The sequence below is a fragment of the Fundulus heteroclitus genome, chromosome 14, assembly GCF_011125445.2.
Source record: "Fundulus heteroclitus isolate FHET01 chromosome 14, MU-UCD_Fhet_4.1, whole genome shotgun sequence".
NCBI lineage: Eukaryota > Metazoa > Chordata > Actinopteri > Cyprinodontiformes > Fundulidae > Fundulus > Fundulus heteroclitus.
In genome coordinates this window covers 4,434,404-4,454,803 of record NC_046374.1, presented here as the reverse complement: position 1 = coordinate 4,454,803, position 20,400 = coordinate 4,434,404, and the positions used below count along the sequence as shown (strand labels likewise).

Below are 20,400 nucleotides of genomic sequence, written 5' to 3'. Positions count from 1 at the left end.
TGGGGGATATTTGCCCATAACAGATATCAAAAGTTAAAATCTTGGCTGGATGTTTTCTGCGTTTTGGGTTAATTATAAACTATTTCGCCACAGTGTGTGCGTCTGGTCGCGCGGAGCAGGCCCACTTTCTGTGGCAGAAAGAGAGCAAGATACTTTCTCAGCGCTTAAAATGATTTTCCCGAGTGTAGTCTCCCCTTCACAAGCATACATAATACATACATACATATAAATAAAACTATTCAAAATCGAAAAGACATTTTCAATATGCACTATAGTCTATGATTACAGCATTTGTCAATCACTGATGTTCCAGGTTTTATGGGGTTTTATTTTTTTAAATCAAATATTTCTAAAATGTTATATTGGAGTTTTATAAACATGGCAAAATAATTGTCAAAAGTTTGTACAGGCATCTGTGGTGGGCATCTTGGCGTTCTTTCTGTAGCTTTTATTTTATTTATATTGATATAATTACATTGTATGGCCAAAATTTAAAATATATTGACATAAGAATATCAGTTTTAGCCGTATCGTCCAGCCCTAGTGGATTGATAAGATCAATTTCAGATGAACTTATTAATCGTTAACTTGCAGCCCTATATCAGACTGATACTGCCATGTTAAAAAGTGACCATCATCGGCTGATACCGATGTTAATGCTGACACATGGTGCATCCCTAGAAAACAAAGCAAGCCTCATCAACAATACACTGTACAAATAGATTTAACAACAGTTCAAAGCTACCGTTTTACTGAATGAAAACAACATTTCTACATTTCACAAACAAACATAGAACCAAGGAACAGAAAGGTACATTTACATCGTTTGCATTTTTACTAGATTTTGGTGACTACATTGCCAGTGTAATCTCAAATACATTTAACTTTTCAAATACATGTTTTTGGACTGTTGTGTGGCACAGTTGTTCTCTCTGTTGCCTCGCAGCTGAAAGTCCTGGATTTCAATCCCAACAAGAGTCTTTCTTCATTGAGTTTGCAGGTGTAGGTTCTCTATAGGTACTCTGGCTTCTTCAACCAGTCCCAAAAAGTGCCTACTGGGTTAACTGGTCTCTCTAAATTGTGCTTATAGTGTATTCCATTTGTCCTCGGTGGAAAAATGAACTGGAACGGCCCCAAAGTTGGTATTACGAATCAGAAACTCAACAGGATGGTAACAGACTTCTGTTTTCATGATGGCTGCTACTCACAGCAACATTGAATAAAACCTCGTACTTTGACTGTTTGCAGCAGCTCTCTGTTATTTTTGTAACATTTAGTCAGTTGTACAGGTGCTACCTTTCAGTGGTCATTAGGTGGGATGCTTCAGCTCTGTTTATTTGCACAAAATACCGCCTAGAAAAGCGTTAGTCATTGTTATTGTTTTAACAACAGTGTGATCGTCCATGTTTTGTTCCTACTGCCTGAGAAGGGAAACTGGAACGCAAATAGGCGGACTCGTTTGTCCCGACCACTGAGGCAAAAGGAATACACAGTTAGGTCTGAGTTTATGCATTTATTTGTGTGGTTTGTGATGCGTGTCCGTGAAGAAGCACAAAAGGAGTAAGAAGTTACTATAAATGAACCAGTATTTTAAATGATAGTGTGAGAACAAACGATTGAGTGGGACAGAGGTCAAGAGGGGTCATCAGGTAACAAGAAAGTGGAGCAGAATACATAAAAAGGTGGAGTTTTCTCCTTTTACTCTTTCAATCCATCATGGAACAACGCAGATTTGAAAATGCTGAAAATCTCAGCAGTAAAGGCGATGATCCACCTTTACTGTTTCAGCAATTCTAGCCACATTAATCAATTATATTTTTGGGAAAGGTAAAAAATGTCAGCTCTGTAGTCACTGTTTTTATTTCAAATTAAAGAAAAAAAACATGTTTACATTACCCGCTCATAATTGGGTAGCCAGAAAAAAAATAGAACACTTACCCCATACCAACATGGAAGAGGTGAACATAAATAAGTAGAGGATTTTTTCCAGGACAAGTGAATTGATTTCAGGACCCAATCTACTGTTGTTTTGAGTCAGGCGTGCTGTTTTTGGGAAGCCCTCCTAACAACCACCCACATTAAGACTCCCTTAACCATTTTACCCCCCAATACAGCCGTGCTGAAGCAATGTTATTCCCTGAATGTTTTCTAAAATAAATAAAAAAAGTGATGCATTTCTCTTTTTGCATACTATACAACAATATAATTACATTTGCACACCTAAATAAATGCAGGTGGTTACACTTCTATTGTTGATCTCAAGCCGTTTTCTCCCCAACGCTGAGAACAAACTGAGATGAAGCAAGTCATCATCAGACGCCACACCCTGCCGTATGGCTCTGGCCCCCCAAACACTGATGTGCTGAAACTCTTCCAAACGTCCAGTCCTGACTGAGGGCTCAGCCCACGGCAGGGCCTGGCTCAGCCCATGCATCCATCCAGTGATGGGAAGCAGCCACTCCCACGTACACCCTGGGCTGTCAATCAGTGCCGGAGAAAACACAGATCCTCAGTTTGATCCAAGACTCGCTCACACCTCACACACTGAAAGGCAGACGGTAGAAATATTTACGCCCGTGGGTGTCAGAAGGCAAACAGGGGAAGCGACCATGCGCCTTTAAGAGGGTCCTCCCTTCCCAGGCACTTGCTCAATAACAATACATCTGCAGTGCAGAGCAGCGCGACAAAGCTCAGCGATAAAGCAGACCAGTGGGGCTTCTTAACCCCCCCACCGACGGCTTGCACGGCCAAGTATGACACAAACGTGTAAAAGGATGTATTGGGAAACGTATTCTAATCTGGCTAATGTCAAACAGCCCGAGCGTCGTGCGTTTTCCTCACAGCCCCCTTTGTGTCTGATGCCAGCCTCCTGGTGCTGGGTTGCGCAGGCTCTGCCAGCCCACAGGTCCCACTGTCTCCCGTGTGGAGGTACAACCCCCCCCTCCAGAGAAATGCTCCACCTCATTCTCCGCCATTCAGGCCCTTTAAAGTGCGACATCAAAGCGGAGGGCTTCCCCTGGAAGAGCGGCGGCGGGGCGCAACTTTGGAGGCCAAAGCTTCAGCCTGCAGGGCTGCCGAAGCTGGCCTGCGATCCGCAGCTGTCCATTTGGCATTTGGCTGCTTTCAAAGCGTCTAGGAAAAGCAGATTATGTTCACAATCTGAAAGGATGACTGCGGTACCCTGATCTGAGATCTGTCAAAGCACTGTGCGCAAAGTGCTGGTTTTACATGAAATGGAGGCAGTTTAGGGCCGTTAGCAGCACTGAATCAGCCCGTTTCTCAACGCAGTAGAGAACCTCCCACATTTTTTACTGTAGTGGCCGAAATTGGCTGGTTTGGTCGCCTAACTAAGATTTGTTCCACTCAGGGGCTGAGCAGCAGGCCGCGAATCAGACGCTGACTTCAGCATCGCAGTCACACACTGAACACGAGTGTGGCGAGCAGAGACGGTAACAACCCAGGTGTTCCTCACGGTGGCCACGCCGGCCCAAATGAAGCGAATAAAGGCAGACACGCGTTTATGATGAAGAGTCAACTTTGGCTTTGTGTTATTCAAGAAAGTCAAACACGTTCCCTCCAATAAATATGTCCAGTTTGCCTTAATCTAAATGGAACATCTTATGTCAGCGTTAAAATGCTGCAAGCCAGTTTAATAGCAAGTAACAGTAAGTCTTACCGGACATTTTTGATTCTTTGGCGGCGGAGTTCTGTCCGTCGGCAAAACCTTGCGACGATGATATCTGGGAGGACTGAGTATCCATTTTATTGGAGCTCTAAACACAAGCGGGACTGTGGCAGCGAAATGTCTGTCGCCTAAGCTAAAAAGTGACGCTTCCTGTCCTTTCAACGTGTCGGTAGCTTGTGACTTTTCGGCTCCGCACCTCTCAAGCACGTCTGAGCTCTGAGGAAAGAGCGGAGAGCAAGACGGAATCGAGGCACGGCCAGATTATGGAGGAGGGGTGGAAAAAAAACATGTCGGCTCTGATGCGTTCAATGTCTGCCGTTAAACTCCTCCGTCTCGTGTTTGCATTTTAGCCAAGCGCTTTTCAGTAATTTAAAGCAGAAAAATTTAAGGCTTAAGATTGCAATACTCATTGTGACTTGTAACCTTTGTCTCCTATGCTCAATTGGGTTTGAGACGCAATCTAGTAACTCTTCAGTTTTATCGATTTCTTATGAAGCTGAAATGTTCGACATGGCGTAAAGAAGCAGAGAGAATATTCCTGAACAAAACAGAAGACATGACAGCGGGTTGTATGGTGTACAGCGGGTTGTATGGTGTACAACTCTGAATAAAAACGGCTTTTGTATTTCATGCTTTAGAGAGACTAATTCCCACATTTTAACTTAATATCGTATTGCGTTTTGATTTTATTATCTAAACTGCGTTTTAGCAGTGTATGCCTTTTAGCAGTTTATATTAGGCTTTACATACTTTATTTAAATTAAGAAAATGTTATTCACAGCTGTGGTGCTGTGAATGATATACTAAAGTGCATTTGTTCTAATGCAAGTCTGTAACCCATTATGCAATACGTACCTTTGTTCTATTTTGAATCAGTTTATGTCTTAATGGCTCATGCTGCCCCCTACTGAATGTTGTCATGATCTGCTTTGAAAAACTACATTTCCCATCATACACATAGAGCTCCCGCACAAGGATTTACAAACATTAGGATGGGCCCCGTCTTTCAGCATCCACTTGTCACGGGGGAGGTGCACATTGTGGTGAGATCTGCTAAGATTTGCCTACGTCACAAGTCGTACGCGCTGCGAGTCATTTTCGGGCAGACTGAAGTGCGCGGTAAAAGAAGAGGGACACAAACAAAAACATGTGGCTTCCTCTGTGAGAATACTGGTAAGTAATATCCTAAATCGCAGGTAATACTTACTGTTACCAATAGCTCAATGCGAGTCCGCATAGCGGGAGAGTGTGATGATGTATTTTACTAAACGGTGTGGAGGATGCGAGTGATCCAAAAGATTAGTTTAGCTAACTAGCAGCCTGGTAGCTTGTTAGCTGGTTTTTGAACTGTGTAGTCACTGCTTTATCCTGCTGCGATGGGACTTTTTGAAATAAAGGTTAATTTCCTGCTTCCGATTGGTTCTGCGCGTTATTTACTCAGCGAAAGAAGAAAGTTTAAATGAAGAAAAGAGCGAAACAAAGCTTGGAGGTAATCAATGACTCAAGCCAGTAAAGTTAGCTAGTTAGCCTAGGTCAGTCGGCCAGTCTGGTAAACGCATTTACCTAATAGATCACTTTAGGCTGTACTGGAAGTTCACATGCGTCTTTAATAATCCGGTTAGGCTGCGGTAAATTAGCGTGTTTCCTGAAACTAAATGTGTTAGGGTTCGTATCTTGGCGCTGAGTGGTTGAGTGTAGCCGTGCGGGTGCCCCGCCCACCACTGCACTGTTACACCTACATCCAGCTGCACTCATCCTGGAACCTGGGTTACACAAGGAGCCAAGCAGCTTCGGTTATGATCCATAACAAATCCTTTCATTTTATGGTAGCCTTGTTTACAGTATTTAAAAAGAAGCCAGTATAGTTTAACGAGATGTTTCCGTTCCTGCGTGACGGCGTCACACTTTGCTCGACAAAGAGTTTTATGGGTCGCGCTCGAGAAACTCACCTAAACCGATCTTCTTCATATGCATATTAATGTGCAAATGCCGAATTCTTAAGCACTGAACTCGGATTAGTAAAAAAAAAAAAAAGAGTAAACTCTTGGACGCAAAACTGAGTTGAGTGAGACACGAGGCTTTGACCAAAACCAGTTCCGATATGTCCTGCTTCTTCCTGGGAGGCGTTTAGGATCCAGAGATGCAGCTATCAGTCACCCAGAGTCAAACAGAAATATTAAAAACATATATAAAATATAGAAGTTCTTGTTCAATAAATTGACCAAAGCTTAGAACTCCTGCTATCTTTGGTTCATAAATGCATAAATAAACAGCATGGACTGTAAAACACTTTTGTTGAGTTTGATTAAAAAAGGGCATATGCATTAACAGGAATGATCTTTTCATTTCCTTCATTTTCTGTGTTTCAGTTCTCATCACCTTTACTGTCTGATAGTTTTTCCTGTTAGGTAGCTAAAGTATTCTTGTGTTTTAAATGCAGCCATGTTCTGGGGGTTCCTACACAATCTGGAGACTGTCAAATTTGGTTTTATATAAAGGAAAGATAAAGAAGAATTAAAACTCTTCATGTTTGCAGATATTATTCTCTTTGACGTTGAGTGAATGTTTCACCCATCCATCTGATTACAGCCGTGGATTTGGCACATTCTGGATTGGTTCCTCAGTTCTTAGAGTCAGATGATTGGCTCGGCTATTCTAGAGGTTTTACTTGCTTTGTGAAACCAGTCAAGTGTTTTCCTGAATGTGTGTCTACTCCTTGTGAAGCTTCCTCAAAATTTTAAATCCATTTTGTTTCATAGTTTAAGAGACATAATCCTCTCAAGGCTGGGCTTATCCCTGTTGCTCCTTGTCCTTCCACTCAACTTTCTACGAACAGCCTTGGATACAGCACTCTGAACAACCAACGTCTTCAGTGATGAGATTTTTTGTGGAGAGTGTCTGTTGGACATCTGTCCAGTCAGCAGTCTTTCCTATGATTGTGTAGCCCATAATGTGGCCATTATATAACACACATACACAAAAAACATTTTTTGGCGATGTTATGTAATATTATAATTTTCTGTTATCACTAAGCCATAATCACCAAAATTACAGAAAACAAAGGCTTGGGATATTTCACTTTATGTGTAATGAAACTATAGAATATCAGTTTCACTTTTTGTACAATAGGGATAAACATATAAGTTTTTCACAATATTCCTGTCAGGTTTAAAGCACCTAAAGCATTCATTAAACAACACACAGGGAAGAAAGACAACAGATGTTAATTTTGCTCTCGATAGGAGAAACAACAGAAATCTGATCATTTACAAATCTTCCATCGCTCTGAAGCACACCCCATCATCACCTCTCTTTTTATTTCCGATAGTGGAGGTCCTTAATTACAAAACACAGTTGCAGCACTAAGGAAGTAGGGGAACAATCACATCCAAGATAATACAGCATGATTTAATCACATCTCTTCTAGGCACTCACTGCAGACCATTCACTACTCAGAGAATGGGTCACAAGTATCACAGATAACTGGGTGCATCACCTTGTATCATTATCAACACATGTTTCCTGTCTTCTGCAGGTCTCCTAGAATGGGAGAAGTGAAGGACACAAACAAACGATAAAGCTACAACACTAACCACCTCACGTATATATTCCAGTAAATATATGATGACAAACCCAATAAATCATTAACACAATAAAAGAATAAAAATATTCCCAACAATTCCATTTTGTTAGATGTACCTGTAACCTCATTAGCAATGCTCTTCTTTGATACTTCCCTCAATTAGTCAGTTAACGAGTGATTTCATTCTCCTACATATTTGAAGTGCTATTTATCCTCACACTATATTGATAAAAGGATGCGGTCACCCATCTAAATCTGTGTATTCAGGAGCTCCATTCACTTCCAGGACCACAGATGCATAAAATGCAGCACCTCCTCATGTGGAAGTCTTACATAGGGCATGGCTGATTTTTCTACCAATTATAGCTCTCTGTTTAATGAGAAACCTTTTTATAGCTAACCAGCTGATAATAAATCAATTGCTATTGATTTGCCACAGCAGGAGTAAAGTGCTGTCTTAATACTGATGGGTCTCAGCAGATTTCCTGCCTTCTTGCACATTCTTTTCTTCGATACTTATTTCCTTCACCATCCCGCTTCATTGCACATAGCTTGATTTGTGGAGTAATTTGCCTGACTTTGGTTGCATGTGTGCATTATTTGGGTTGCTACCAGCATCTGCTGTGAAATTTTCATGTCAATAAAAATATAATAAATATATTAAGTTTGAAAAAAATGGTCACTGTGTTTGTTGATCATCACCGAGACCCCATCCTGTGTGGGGACCTTTCAGTTCATTACACGGCGTAATACATAAGAAATGGAAGTATGATCTGAAAGAGACTTTAGAAACATTATAAACATGGATGATCATTTTTCCATGATAGTTTCTTTGTAAAACTAAAGCATGTAGCTTCCTCGTCCGTATGGGCCAGAGGTCTTTTGTATAGCAGGGTCAGCGAGCATTTAAAAAAAAAAAAGTTTTATTTTCTTTGTAAAAACGTTGCACCTGCCTTTTACTGTGTTTTCTTTCGGCAGGATCCCTGTGAGACGATGGTGTGGATTGACCCGACTTCTTGGTAATATTCACACAGCAAGAGCGCAGACATCGGTTTGAGTTCCGTCTGGAAGTGGATCATCATGGGTCTGCACTCAGCGCAGAAGAAGTACTTTCCTCTCAGGGGCATAGATGGCGTGGTCCAGCTGTTTGAAGCCGAGCTCCACAAGTCCGAGCCAGACCTGGCTCTCCTCTCACTGGTACTGGGTTTTGTTGAGCACTTTCTGGCTGTGAACAGGGTCATACCCATAAATGTTCCAGGGGTCCGGTTCGAGCCGCTGGAGCCAGACTGTCCCACCTCTTGCTTCCCCACAGTGGAGCTAGGAATGATTTCTGCACTGTACGAACGCTTTACGGCCCAGATCCGCGGGGCGGTGGACCTTTCCCAGTACCGTAGGACTGCTTCTGGGTCCAGCAGAGAGCTGGTGAAGAAAGTGTCAGATGTCATCTGGAACAGTCTCAGTCGATCTTATTTCAAGGACCGGGCCCACATCCAGTCTCTGTTCAGCCTCATCACAGGTACAACCTTTAAAGCTCAGTCCAAAGACGAGTCTCTTTCCTACTCTAATGAGAAAATGGAGGAGAAGAAAACTCTGTGATTTATTTTCTGTTATTGTTGTAAGATGTTACATTTTCCCTCATGTGGGTAGAATATACGTAGTTTCTTTAACTGATTCAGTTCAGAAAGAGAAACCCAGGTTCAGTCAATCAATCATGCCTGGTCTATAGAGGGATGTTCATAGAGTTTACCAGATTCATTCCACAGAACGTATTTATTTCACTTCATTTGGATGGTCATGCCTTACAGATAATTAAAAAACCCAAAAGTAGCTTTCTAAGAAACTTTGAATATTAAGCCAGACCCAAAAAGGGATTTTCTGATACAGAAATGTAGGCCCACATTGAATTGAAAGTCAGGACACACAGGAAGTATTGACAGAGCTTTATATTTTCTATATTCATTATGTGGAGCTGTATCCCAGAACCCTAACGGATTCAATGAATGTTTTCTCTTAAAAGTGCTAAACACAACAGCTTATTCTAAATCTTGTGTAAAAGGTTTGCCAGAACATTTAGTAGGTTTATATATTTAAAAAAAACATTTGCAGCCTTTGCTCAATACGTCATTGAACCTCGTTTAGCTGTAATGAGTCTCAGGTGTCCTCAGTAACGTCTGCGCTCACCTGTTATGTGGCATTTGTTGTCATTCTTCTCTTCAGATCTTCATACGTTCATTTGGGACATTTGATGCTTAAATAAATACTTGTATTGTTTCTTGATGAATGCTTTGACATGGTCCAATCTCGGCCAGTCCTTCAACCTCTTTGCTTGGTTTGTGCCCTGATAAGCATCGTCCTCCCCGGGACAAGTATGTTCTATTCCAAATCCTGTTCAGTTCCTACAGGAGAACTCAGTGGAAACAGGATGCCCCTGAGTCCAATCTGGAGTGTCGGGGCAGGCTGCGAATGCTTCCCATATTTTTCGGACTATAGGAAAAATATGCACTTAAAATCCTTACATTTTCTCAAAAATTTATGGTGCGTTTTATAATGCGGTGTACCCTTATATTTAATTAAAGTTGTACTCACTGGCAGATTTTATGTGGTACAATGCGCTCAAAAGTCCATTAAAGTGTGTAACTATAACTCAATGGATATCCAGAGCATTACGGTACACTGTGTCACTACCTGATCTGACCCCTGAGCTGTCTACAGGACTGCCTGACTGTAATGTCTAAACTAGAAGTGCATTCATGTAAGGCACCCCGCGCCCAAAGTACGCGCTAGCAACAATAAACAAAGTAAGTTAATTCAATATAAAAGTTACGTTTATTTTGGCCGTATGTTAGAAACAGAGCAGTGTAGTCCAACTACACTGTCCTCCCAACAGAGACGCAGAGCTCTCCCTCTCAGGAGAGAGCGTGGAAAGTGACCAGATTTGATGGGGATGTAAAACTGGGGACGTCTCTGATTTTTGTTAAGCACAGAATCTCTGCCTGGGGGTTGGTTTGTTTTGTCTGACCTGCAGCGCCTATGGGGGTGGGGAAGGTGCGTTCATTAAAGCCCTACTATGTCGAGACAGTGGCAGGGCGGGGTAAATACCTCTTGTTGTGCTAAACTTTTTTTACTCCACCACGATACACTGAAATCAGGGACAGTTTTTGCCGGAGACAGGACATCCAAAAAAGGCTCTGTCCCTGGAAATCTGGGACATCTGGTCACCTTACCAGAAAGGCGGAGTGATATTAGACATTTGGAAAGAATCTGTAATGCGCCTTATAATCTGGTGCTTCTTACATGTGGACAAAGACACACATAGACACGTAAATTCACAGTGCGCCTTATAATACGGTGCACCTTATGGTCCGCATGATTTTTGTTTGTTTCACTTTGTCTTTATTGGGTTTTGTGTTTAGAGCTGATCGATATAGAAAAAAAAGTATATTGATAAAATGGAAATCATATTCCTCGATATCGATAATTATCAAAAAAAAAATTCAAAACATATCTTTTAAGTGCAGCCCTGGCCATTTTATGCTGTTGCTTAATGACCTATGTTTAGAGAAAGAACACTGAGTTCAAACTCAACCCTTTATTCATACAACTTTTTACCAAAACTTGCAGGATTTAAAAAAGAAAAAAGAATGCGAGCTCTGCAAACTCTTTGTAGGAGGCGGAGCTTGGTGATGGGGGCGTTCCTGGGTCTGCTTTTGTGATTGGTTGGGACGATGTAGTGACTGTAGTATTAACCTACATGATGGTCTAGAATGCAAAAGGACCATCATGTAGGTTAATTAACAGCAACCTGTGGATTTTCTGCTAAGTTTAGGTCGGTAGGTTTAAAGTGTTACCACTGTGATTAAGGCAGATATTAGTACCTTTGGCAGGGTGGGCCGGTACCAAGTGCTGCTGGAAAATGAAATCTGAATCTCCATAAAGCTTGTCAGCAGAAGGAAGGTGACTGCCTTGACTTTGGACTTGATGAAACCCAGTGGGCCGAGACCCACAGTGACAGTTGTAGCCCCTGTACGTCTGTGTCTGGTGCCTTCTGAAGATGTGACTCCAGCAGCATCCCACACCTCTCTCTTCAATCACCACCTAAAGCCTCTTCTTCACAGTCACATCAAGGCTGCATTTATCCCTAACTTGTGCACCTTTTTCTGCCATACTTTTTCCTTCACTTTACCTTCCAGTAATATGCTTCCATAGAGCCTTGACAGCTGTCATCAGTCATCACTCTTCCCCATAACTGTATAGTCCATAACATTTCCTACCATAAACTTTCTTTTTATCATTTTCAACTTATCTAAGCCTCTGAGTTTGGGGTTTTCATAAGTGGCCTGCTACAATACTCGAACCTATTTAAAAGAAATGCTTGAACTATATCTATTTCACTTTCACTTTTTGGATTGAATTGAATATTAGCTGTTATCTATTGATACTGACATCTGCATGTGGTTGTAAAACATTGATAGGCACAAAGATAGATTAGTTGGAAAAATGAAAATAAAACTAAATCACAGCTGAATTACCTAACTGACTTTATTATTATGTTTTTATTAGTTCACATTGCATTGGGTGGGTTTTAAGTGATGAAAGTTGTTATTTGTTCATTTTACCAGGTACCAAACTGGACAGCTCGGGGGTGGCCTTCGCTGTGGTGGCGGCCTGTCAGGTTCTGGGTCTTAAGGATGTCCACCTGGCGTTGTCAGAAGACCACGCCTGGGTCATATTTGGGAAAAACGGGGAGGAGACAGCAGAGGTCACCTGGCATGGGAAAGGCAATGAAGACCGCCGAGGGCAGACGGTCACAGTTGGAGTCAACGAGAAGGTTAGTCCCAGCTTAGGACAGCGCGGTCAGAAAGACACACACATTGTTTTAAATCTAGATTATATAAAGAGGCATCAATTATAGATCATCACCTCTACAATCTTCTCTACAATGTTCTGCCTTTCTAGTGAAGTTCTGGGAACAAGTTGAAAAGTTCATTATATAGATGTACAGAAGATAGAAGAATACAAGTAAAACTGATCTGAATGAAGTTTGCAGACTGGCCGTCATGGTTGCCATGGTCCCCTCAGACCATAGCTGACTAGTGCTCTGAGTACATTTTAACATCATATAGATCTTTGCAAATTCCTCTAGATATATTATGTAAAACATTCATGTGTTATAGGGGGAGAAACATAAATTCTATTAAAATAAGTCTGGTTATTTTGGCCAGTTGTTACTTCTAAGGGAAATGGAAACATAAGAACTCTGTTCAGTGCTTCTATGTTCACATCACTGCACTATTCCTGCTTCTGTCAGAGCTGGCTGTACCTGAAGGGGTCCTACATGAAGTGTGACAGAAACATGGAGGTGGCCTTCATGGTCTGCGCCATCAACCCTTCTCTTGATTTGCACACCGACAGCTCTGAGCTCCTGCAGCTGCAGCAGGTGAGCAACGCCACTATTAAGCTGTCCAGGACTAAATGTGTGGGTTTTTCATTATAGCACTCACAGGAGTTTTCTAACATAATTCACATTCAGGTATGTATCAATCCCAAAGAAAGGATTCTGCAAAGATATTCATTGTTGTCAATATCAATATAGACGGACCCATTGTTGCCTGGCTGAGTTCTTGCTCTTGGTCAGACAGTAGTGCTGCCAAAAGACCGCTGTTCAGTGTCACTTTGATTCGTGCTCAAGCCAAAAGCTGAAACTATATTTAAGACCTTTTGTTGCCAAGTCTACCCAGTAAACATGCAGGGCAGTCAAAAGTAGCCGGTCAACGGCGGCAAATCGCCGTCTATAGCAGCTCCTGCCGCCGCCTACTTTTCCCCGATTATACATCCCAAAAATCAGCTTAGCATCTGTCTCCACTGAGAGCAACATTAACGAGTGATTGGGTTCCTTGTTCCAACCGAGATGCTACTTTTCCGATCAAAACACAGACCGCTGTTATGCCGAAAAGTGCAATAAAACCGTGAGAGCCGACGTGAGTTTTGAAACTGCAAAGCTTTGTCTTAAGCGGAAGATCAAACATGCACAGCACACAGAACCGCGTTCATAGACCAGTGTGATGCATTCACGAGCGTCAGAAAGCTATGGTGCATTCAGGAGCATGGGACATTTCAAACTTACAAGGAAAGAGGCATAAAACGGAATAGAACTTAACTCATACAATAATGTATTTATCCAGAAACAGCGTGGGCTTTCTTACAATACTGAATGCTCTATAATTGTATTTCTGATATTTTTTGATTATGCACATCTGTTAGCTTTTTATTCTGAAAAAACTATAATATTACATATAATAAAATATAATATTACAGCAGCAAATTATCAAAGTTTTTCAGGGGTTGCATTTTGTGTTCGTCTCTAGAATCCTCGCCGATGATATGATATCATGTGTGTGATGAGTGCAAGTGAAATTAAACTGAGATAAGAGATTTCGAAAAGAGCGATATGACTGAAATAAATTCAACATGTAAATTTAATTTCAAATTCCAACCCTGTATTTTTATCATAAAAATTCGACTTTGTTCGTGAAGAAATGTTACGATCGTTTTTATAACAGAACTGTGAATAATAATAGGATGAATAGACCTCACCTAATCTGATCTGTTTTATGTGGTGCTAGTAATTCAAATTAAACAACTTTTATGCAAATGGAGATTACCTTACCTTGTTAAAACATGATGATAACATCATGTGAAAAAATAATGTTTTAAGAATAATAATAAAAAAGAAATGTTTTTGAAGAATTGATCATTCACATTTTTTGCCTTTTATTGAATTTGAAACATGCACTCTGACTCTATTGTTTAAATAATCACCTGTCTTGAAAGTTTCCAAAATATATCAGGGAGAGTCTGTTTTTCAAAATTCTCCCCTCCGGGGCTCGGGCACCGGCATAAGTGCACCCTCCTACCTGATAGTATGTGGCCTGCTACTGTAAAAATGTTTGACTGCCCTGAACATGCCTTAGGAGGGTTGTAAATTACAAAATAAAGAGAACGTGATGACGGAGCATTTAGTGCACACTCAAATTAGGTTTGGCTTTTCAGCTATGATGGAACAAAAGTTTGATGCAACATTTGCACACAATACCTGAAATCTTTGCCTTGAAATGAATAATAGAGACGCATCTGCCATTTTGTCTACAACAAAATAAAGCTACAGAATAACCATCCATCAATGGATAGGATTCCAACGTTTTACTAAGGGTCATATTTTTCAGCTCCTTGCTTCAGTTTTTAGAAGGCACTGTCCATTTCAGGCCCACGCCTGTAAAAAAATATTAGAACTGAAAGGAGAAAAACCCTTTCTGGGCAGTGGAATGACATCAACCTTTACTCATAATTCTGTATTTGTGTTTTATCACACAGAAACTTCTTTGGCTGCTGTATGATCGAGGTGACCTGGACAGGTGAGTCTGAAATAAAGCACATGCTTGCTGTTCCTGTAGTTGAGTGCTTCTCATACTCCTCCTTCCCTGTTTCTGACTTCAGATATCCTATGGCAATGGGGACTCTAGCGGACCTTGAGGACCAAGAACCAATACCAGGGAAGGAGAACCCTCTGCAAATTCATCTCAAGGTACAGCATTCTGAAGGGTTCCCACATGCCACAAGCCAGTAGCCTGAGAAAGGAATAGAAATTCATCAAAAGCTTTTTCTGCAGAAAAAGTAAAGGCAGGCTTTTTTGAATGGAACTCTGCAGGACTTAGAATTCAGTTCTGAAGCAGCTGAAAAGCTCCTACCTGCTTCAGTTTCCCCACACAGAGGCCAAACTAATAAGGAGTGACTTTCAGGAGCATTCCTAGCCCTTAATTAGCCACATTTCGTCACGTACAGCAAACCTCTTTTATTGGGATGTCTGATAGAGCAGCCCAAGTAGTGCATGATTGTGAAGTGGAAGGAAAATTATACATGGCTTTTAAACATTTCAAAACTAAAAAATCTGAAGAGTGGTCCATGCATTAATATTCATTCCCCTGAGTCGCTCCTTTTATAAAACAACCTTTTGTTGGATATCTAGTTGTAAGTTTTTTGGGGTATCCATCAGCTTTTCATGGAGGTTTTTGCCAATTTCCTTTGTAAAAATAGCTTAAGTTTGCTAAAATTTGTAGCACTGGCTGTATGTTTAGTCTCTGGTTGAGAGGTTAACTTCCCCCAGGCCAGGTCTCTTGGAGCTTTAAATCTAGCTTCATCAATCTTCTCCTCAACTCTGACCAGCATCCCTTTCCTTTCTCAAAGAAATGCTCCCTACTGCATGATGCTGCCACCATTATTTAATTAGTAGGTTCATGAAACCTTTGTACCCTTGTAATTGAACAGTGATTCGTCAGTTATTGTTACACATAGCATCAAAACTTGAGATAGTGTTTCAAACCAAACCCCGCTTTAACCTTTCTCCCTGAGCTGTCTGCCGTCGTCCTGGGTCTTCAGCAAAAATGACTTTTCCTTCTCCACAATCATTCTCTGCTTAGCGTTGCTCTATGATCTAATTTTCAAATCAAATACACTGAAGGTTGCGGTCCTAATGTGAAAATGTGGGAAAGTTTGAGGGGTGTGAATACTTTTGTAAGGCCTTGTCCTTTATTGCTCCCTGTAACTTGAGGGTTTCTCCCAAGTGACTGTGGACCCATGATGCTGGCTGTGAGCCGAGAAGCCCAGAGTCCTGCAGACCTCCTGTGAAAACCTCCTGCATGCCACGCTGTAACATGTTGGCTGAGCGTTGTGAAAAATCCCTGGATATGTATATGCATGCAGGCAGAACTGATTTACTGGATTCTGTGACATCACTTCTATCCGTGTTCCGGTTGGCTAAAGTTCAGCTCTAGCCAATAAGACAGCTGGGTTTGGGTATTCTGGTTCTGCTCGTGTTATTAAGCTGTTACCTCTCAGTGGTTAAGCAGACGTTTGTTCCGATTTGAAAGAGCATTATTTCTAATGATGTTCTGCCTTTGTTTGTGTGTGCCTGTTTTCTTTTCAGGCTGTCGGTTCTGCTCAGAAGTTCTACAACAACGAGCACATCTACCCCTACATGTACCTGGCTGGTTTCCACTACAGACACAGGAATGTGCAGGAGGCGCTGAAGTCCTGGGCCGAGGCAGCACAGGTCATGCAAGAGTGAGTTCACACCCAGAGGGATGGGAGGCCTTTACTGTGACGTTCTACCAGGAAGAACCTTAGAACAATAACAGCATTAAAGTCATTAGAGCTCATTCTGATACCATGTAGAAAACTAGGTTTACTATTCAGAATAATCAAATACTACTGCGCCATTGAGCGTGTAATGTCACAGTCTCTGTAAGTCATGTATGGCTGCTTAAACCATCTGTGTTGCACACTGCACTGTTGTTAGATTCTCCTAGGGCCAGCCTCCTGCAAGGATTTATCTAACCTGGGACAATTAGGCATAGATAAATCTTTTCTACGTCTGTCTTTATATCAAGTTTAGGGGTTTTCACCTGCAATGATTATTAATGAACAACAAAACTATTACCTTCAATGGATAACTGACACAGAAAAAGACAAATGGAAAGATGAAGCATAGTTCATCATACACACGAGTTCATTATGCAGCAGAGCAACAGATCAAACTGAATGCGTGTTCCTGATGTTCCACGGAACCGTCCTGGTGGCCCACAGCCCGGCACAGCTGGAACACCTGGCCTGCTACTGCTAGGTTTCACATCATACGCGTGGTTCTAGATGCAAGTAGAACTCCAGAAGGACATGCTTTAGAAGTCCAAATCAATCCAGAACCGCCTGTCTCCAGAAATAATCACCGTCTCTTTATTAGGACAGATTTGCAGTTGATTTTATTCATGGTTAGCTTTCATTCAGGTGAGAAACCGATGAGACAGAGCTTTACTTTCTTAAAGCTGTGCTGGGTTTTTGTCTCCCGCCTGCTGTCCTCAAACAGGCCTGGTTTTAGTCGCTATTTTTATATTTCACTTTAGGTGAACGCTGCTGAATTACCAGCAGCACCGTTTATTTTTGGCTCCATGATGCAGATTGACAGGCAGGGGCTCATCTTTGCTTCATGAAACCGTCTGAGTTGGTTCAGTCGTCATCTGCAGCAGCTGTGTGATGCAGGAGTTGGCTGAGCAGCGCAGAGACAGGCGTGGGTGAGTGGGGATGGGTCCTTTGTGGCTCTGACTGCTAACAGGTCAGGGTTCTGGTGGGCTGTGAGGTTCTCCTCAGAACCATGCAGAACCAACTTCTCACTCCACCTGAAAGGGGCAGTTTGTTTGCCTTGACTCTTACCCTGTTGACATCCATCGTGGCACACTGTAGTGGTCCCCTGGAAGTGGGTCAGCTTTTGTCATTTAGAGGTCGCTGGTCGCAGTGATTGTCAGGAATGCTTGTGGAAGCATCCAAAGTATTTCCTTCGCTGGTGGATCTGTAAACACGTTAGTGGACTTCTGAAATCAAATCATTTCCAGCATGAATGTTAAGCTTGGATGAAATGGATGAAAGCTTAATGGATGAAAGCTTCATTTTCATTTTAGCTGTTTGGGCCCTCAAGAGGCCCTGTCTGTGTCTTTGAAACTGTGGATGAAAAACAATATGCACAGCAAACACATAAGTGAAAATAAAGTAAGGAAAAATTCTGACACATTTAATGAATATCTTTCCCTCTAGGCAGAGTGTCAGAATACATGGAAACAGCAGATCTACATCTGCTGTTTCCATGTATTCTGATCACGTCAGGCCACATACTGGACATACTACGATGCTTTCAGTCCAGTTGGTCTAGTCTTATTTGATACCTGTAATAGATTTATTATCAGATATGACATAAAATTATATAAAGTATATTAAATTGTTTTCACATCTACTTTTGATATCAAACAGTACAATTATAGTGCAGGTTCAGATTTCCACCACCAAGTGGCGTAGCTGTGCACAAAACTGCGTTAAAAAGCCTTAAAATCAAGGCAGCGACATAATTTCACTCCGACATGTGCAGCAAAATGAAACCGTTGATATGAGGGAATATATTCAGTGGGGGGGGAAACAAAATGTCGGCCCATCACTGAGAGCTGAGTGAAATCTTAAGTGATCAGAAGCATCAGAGGCAGGTTGTTACTTCCTCCCAGTGAACACAGGGTGGCAGTGAAAGCTCACCTGTTTGCCTGCAGATCGCTACAGGTTTAACTGAGACCTTCAGAAGTTTAACTGCCGCATCATCATAGGAAAAAAATGTTTAAAGCAGTGGTATGTAGCACCTAAGTTAATGTGTGTAAAGTTGTGTGTGATTAAGCTGCTGGTGAACAAAGCCCAGACTGTTGAGACTCGGCCTGAAAGGCGTTGTATGATCCAGGAAATGTTCAGCTCGGCGTCCTCACACTCCCCTCCGTGAGCTGCGGCTATTAATACCAGCACACGCATTCCCTCCCTGTCTTATCAGCTTCCTTTTCCTGCTTTCCCATTGTTCCTGAGTTTCAGCTCCGCCTCGCGCCACAATCACAGGGAAATATGTGCATCTGCTTCTAGCAGGGCTTCATCGCTGGAGTTCAGATCGTGTCGAATCTGGACTTGTTTTCTGTTTTCTGACACCTGCGCAGCGTGGTCCATGGCCACAGTGAGAAGTTTACTTCTGATCAGCATGGCCTCCTTCTAAGGCTGTCCTTTAATCCCTCAGAAATATTTCCTTTGTAATGCTATTAGCACCAGTAGGAAATCATTCAGTTCTTTCATGTCCTCCAAGCACAACTTTGACCTCCTCCCAGATTTCTTAAAGCTCTTCTCCTGCTCCTGCAGCTATAACTATTTCCGTGAGGATGAGGAGATCTACAAAGAGTTCTTCGACATCGCAAATGATGTTATCCCCACTCTGCTGAAGGAGACGGCTACTGCTGAGAGTCCTGGGGAGGACGGAGATGGGGGGGAAGGGGCTGACAAGGTGAGCGCTCACTGCTGAATGTAAGATTTAAAAGGATGAAAATCCACATCAGACTCACCGATTTTCACACATTTTCTTTCAGGAGAACGCCAAGCAGATGACAGCTGTCTCTGCACTCCAGGACCCAGAATGCTTTGCTCACCTGCTCCGTTTTTATGATGGAATCTGCAAGTGGGAGGAGGGAAGCCCCACTCCGGTTCTTCATGTGGGCTGGGCCACATACCTGGTCCAGTCGCTGAGCCGTTTTGACGCTCAGGTGAGAATCTGAGCTGTGAGCCTTCGATTTGGGCCTGTTGGTGCTTTGGAACTAAAAATCGACTTGTTTTGATTTGAAAGGTGCGGCAGAAAGTGTCGATCATCACCAAAGAACCTGAGTGCCAGGACGATGACGACCAGTCGAGCGAGGATCCTCGGGAGGGCCGCAGGCGGGGCCCCAGGAGGGAGTCCAAGCTGGAGGACCAGAGCCTGTCTCCTCCGGCTGGTCCCACCTCACCACCCACCCAACAACCAGCCGCAGCGCAGCCCAAGAAGGTGGGAGAAGGAGCTGCCCGCCGCCGCTCCTCCCAGTGCCTGCGGCCTGGAGAGGTGGAAGGGACACCCAAGTCCCCCGGCTCAGACTCTGTCTCCTCCCCTTTGTCCCAGCAGCTGGCGTCGCCGTGCCCAGCCGGCCCAGTGGTGGTCTTTCAGAGCGAGAAGATGAAGGGGATGAAGGAGCTGCTGTGTGCAGCCAAGGTGAACTCCAGCGCCATCAAATTGCAGCTCACCGCTCAGTCCCAGGTCCAGATGAAGAGGCAGAAGAGCACCCCGGCGGGGGATTATTCTATGTCCTTCATGAAGCGCCAGCGCAAGTCACTGTAGACATGCTGATTGTTGAGGAGAGTGTAGGGAAAACTGTGAAAACCCCGAGAGACACTTGTTTTTGTCTTCATGTAGGTAACCATCGCCGTTTACATTCTTTCTTCTGAGCAATACATTTGACTTGCACAGATAAGTTAAACATCACATATCAGAAGAAGTGAGCTTTTCATTTAGTTTTAATTTAAGAAATGAAGTTAGGAGACGTGGCTGATTAGATAGGTTGTAAGCGGTCACTCGTTAGTTCGTGTTTTAACTGACAGCCAACTGCACGCTTGTGGATCTTCTCATTGACTTGTATGTAGAAGCCAAAGTGATGGGGAACATCAAAGGAAAAAAAAAAACCCACTCGTACCGATAAGAAGAACCTGTTGA

The 20,400-nt window shown here is 42.5% G+C and overlaps 2 protein-coding genes across 6 annotated transcripts in view; one reads left to right on the top strand and one right to left on the bottom strand.

Moving 5' to 3' along the window:
- Positions 1-3,992, bottom strand: part of rtn3 (reticulon 3) — a 39,571-nt gene extending 35,579 nt beyond the window's left edge. Inside the window, exon 1 of one of the 3 annotated variants that reach the window (XM_021309540.2) lies at positions 3,677-3,992. In XM_021309540.2, the coding sequence (XP_021165215.2) occupies positions 3,677-3,761 (85 nt within the window). In that variant the 5' untranslated portion in view covers positions 3,762-3,992. The remainder of the gene's footprint in view (positions 1-3,676) is intronic. The other 2 variants (XM_021309538.2, XM_021309539.2) reach the window with 2 other exon arrangements.
- A 729-nt stretch (positions 3,993-4,721) lies between these two features.
- Positions 4,722-20,400, top strand: men1 (multiple endocrine neoplasia I). 3 transcript variants are annotated; one of them, XM_012850587.3, is made up of 10 exons: positions 4,722-4,858; positions 8,247-8,784; positions 11,888-12,096; positions 12,577-12,705; positions 14,640-14,680; positions 14,763-14,850; positions 16,249-16,385; positions 19,029-19,170; positions 19,253-19,426; positions 19,507-20,028. In XM_012850587.3, the coding sequence occupies exons 2-10, from the start codon at positions 8,349-8,351 to the stop codon at positions 20,026-20,028; spliced, it is 1,878 nt and encodes a 625-aa protein (XP_012706041.2). In that variant the 5' UTR covers positions 4,722-4,858; positions 8,247-8,348. The 3 variants fall into 3 exon arrangements, with proteins under 3 accessions (XP_012706041.2, XP_021165212.2, XP_036001995.1); XM_021309537.2 differs by lacking the exon at positions 4,722-4,858 and having other exon boundaries at positions 8,349-8,784; positions 19,507-19,701; positions 19,816-20,400; XM_036146102.1 differs by lacking the exon at positions 4,722-4,858 and having other exon boundaries at positions 8,349-8,784; positions 19,507-20,400.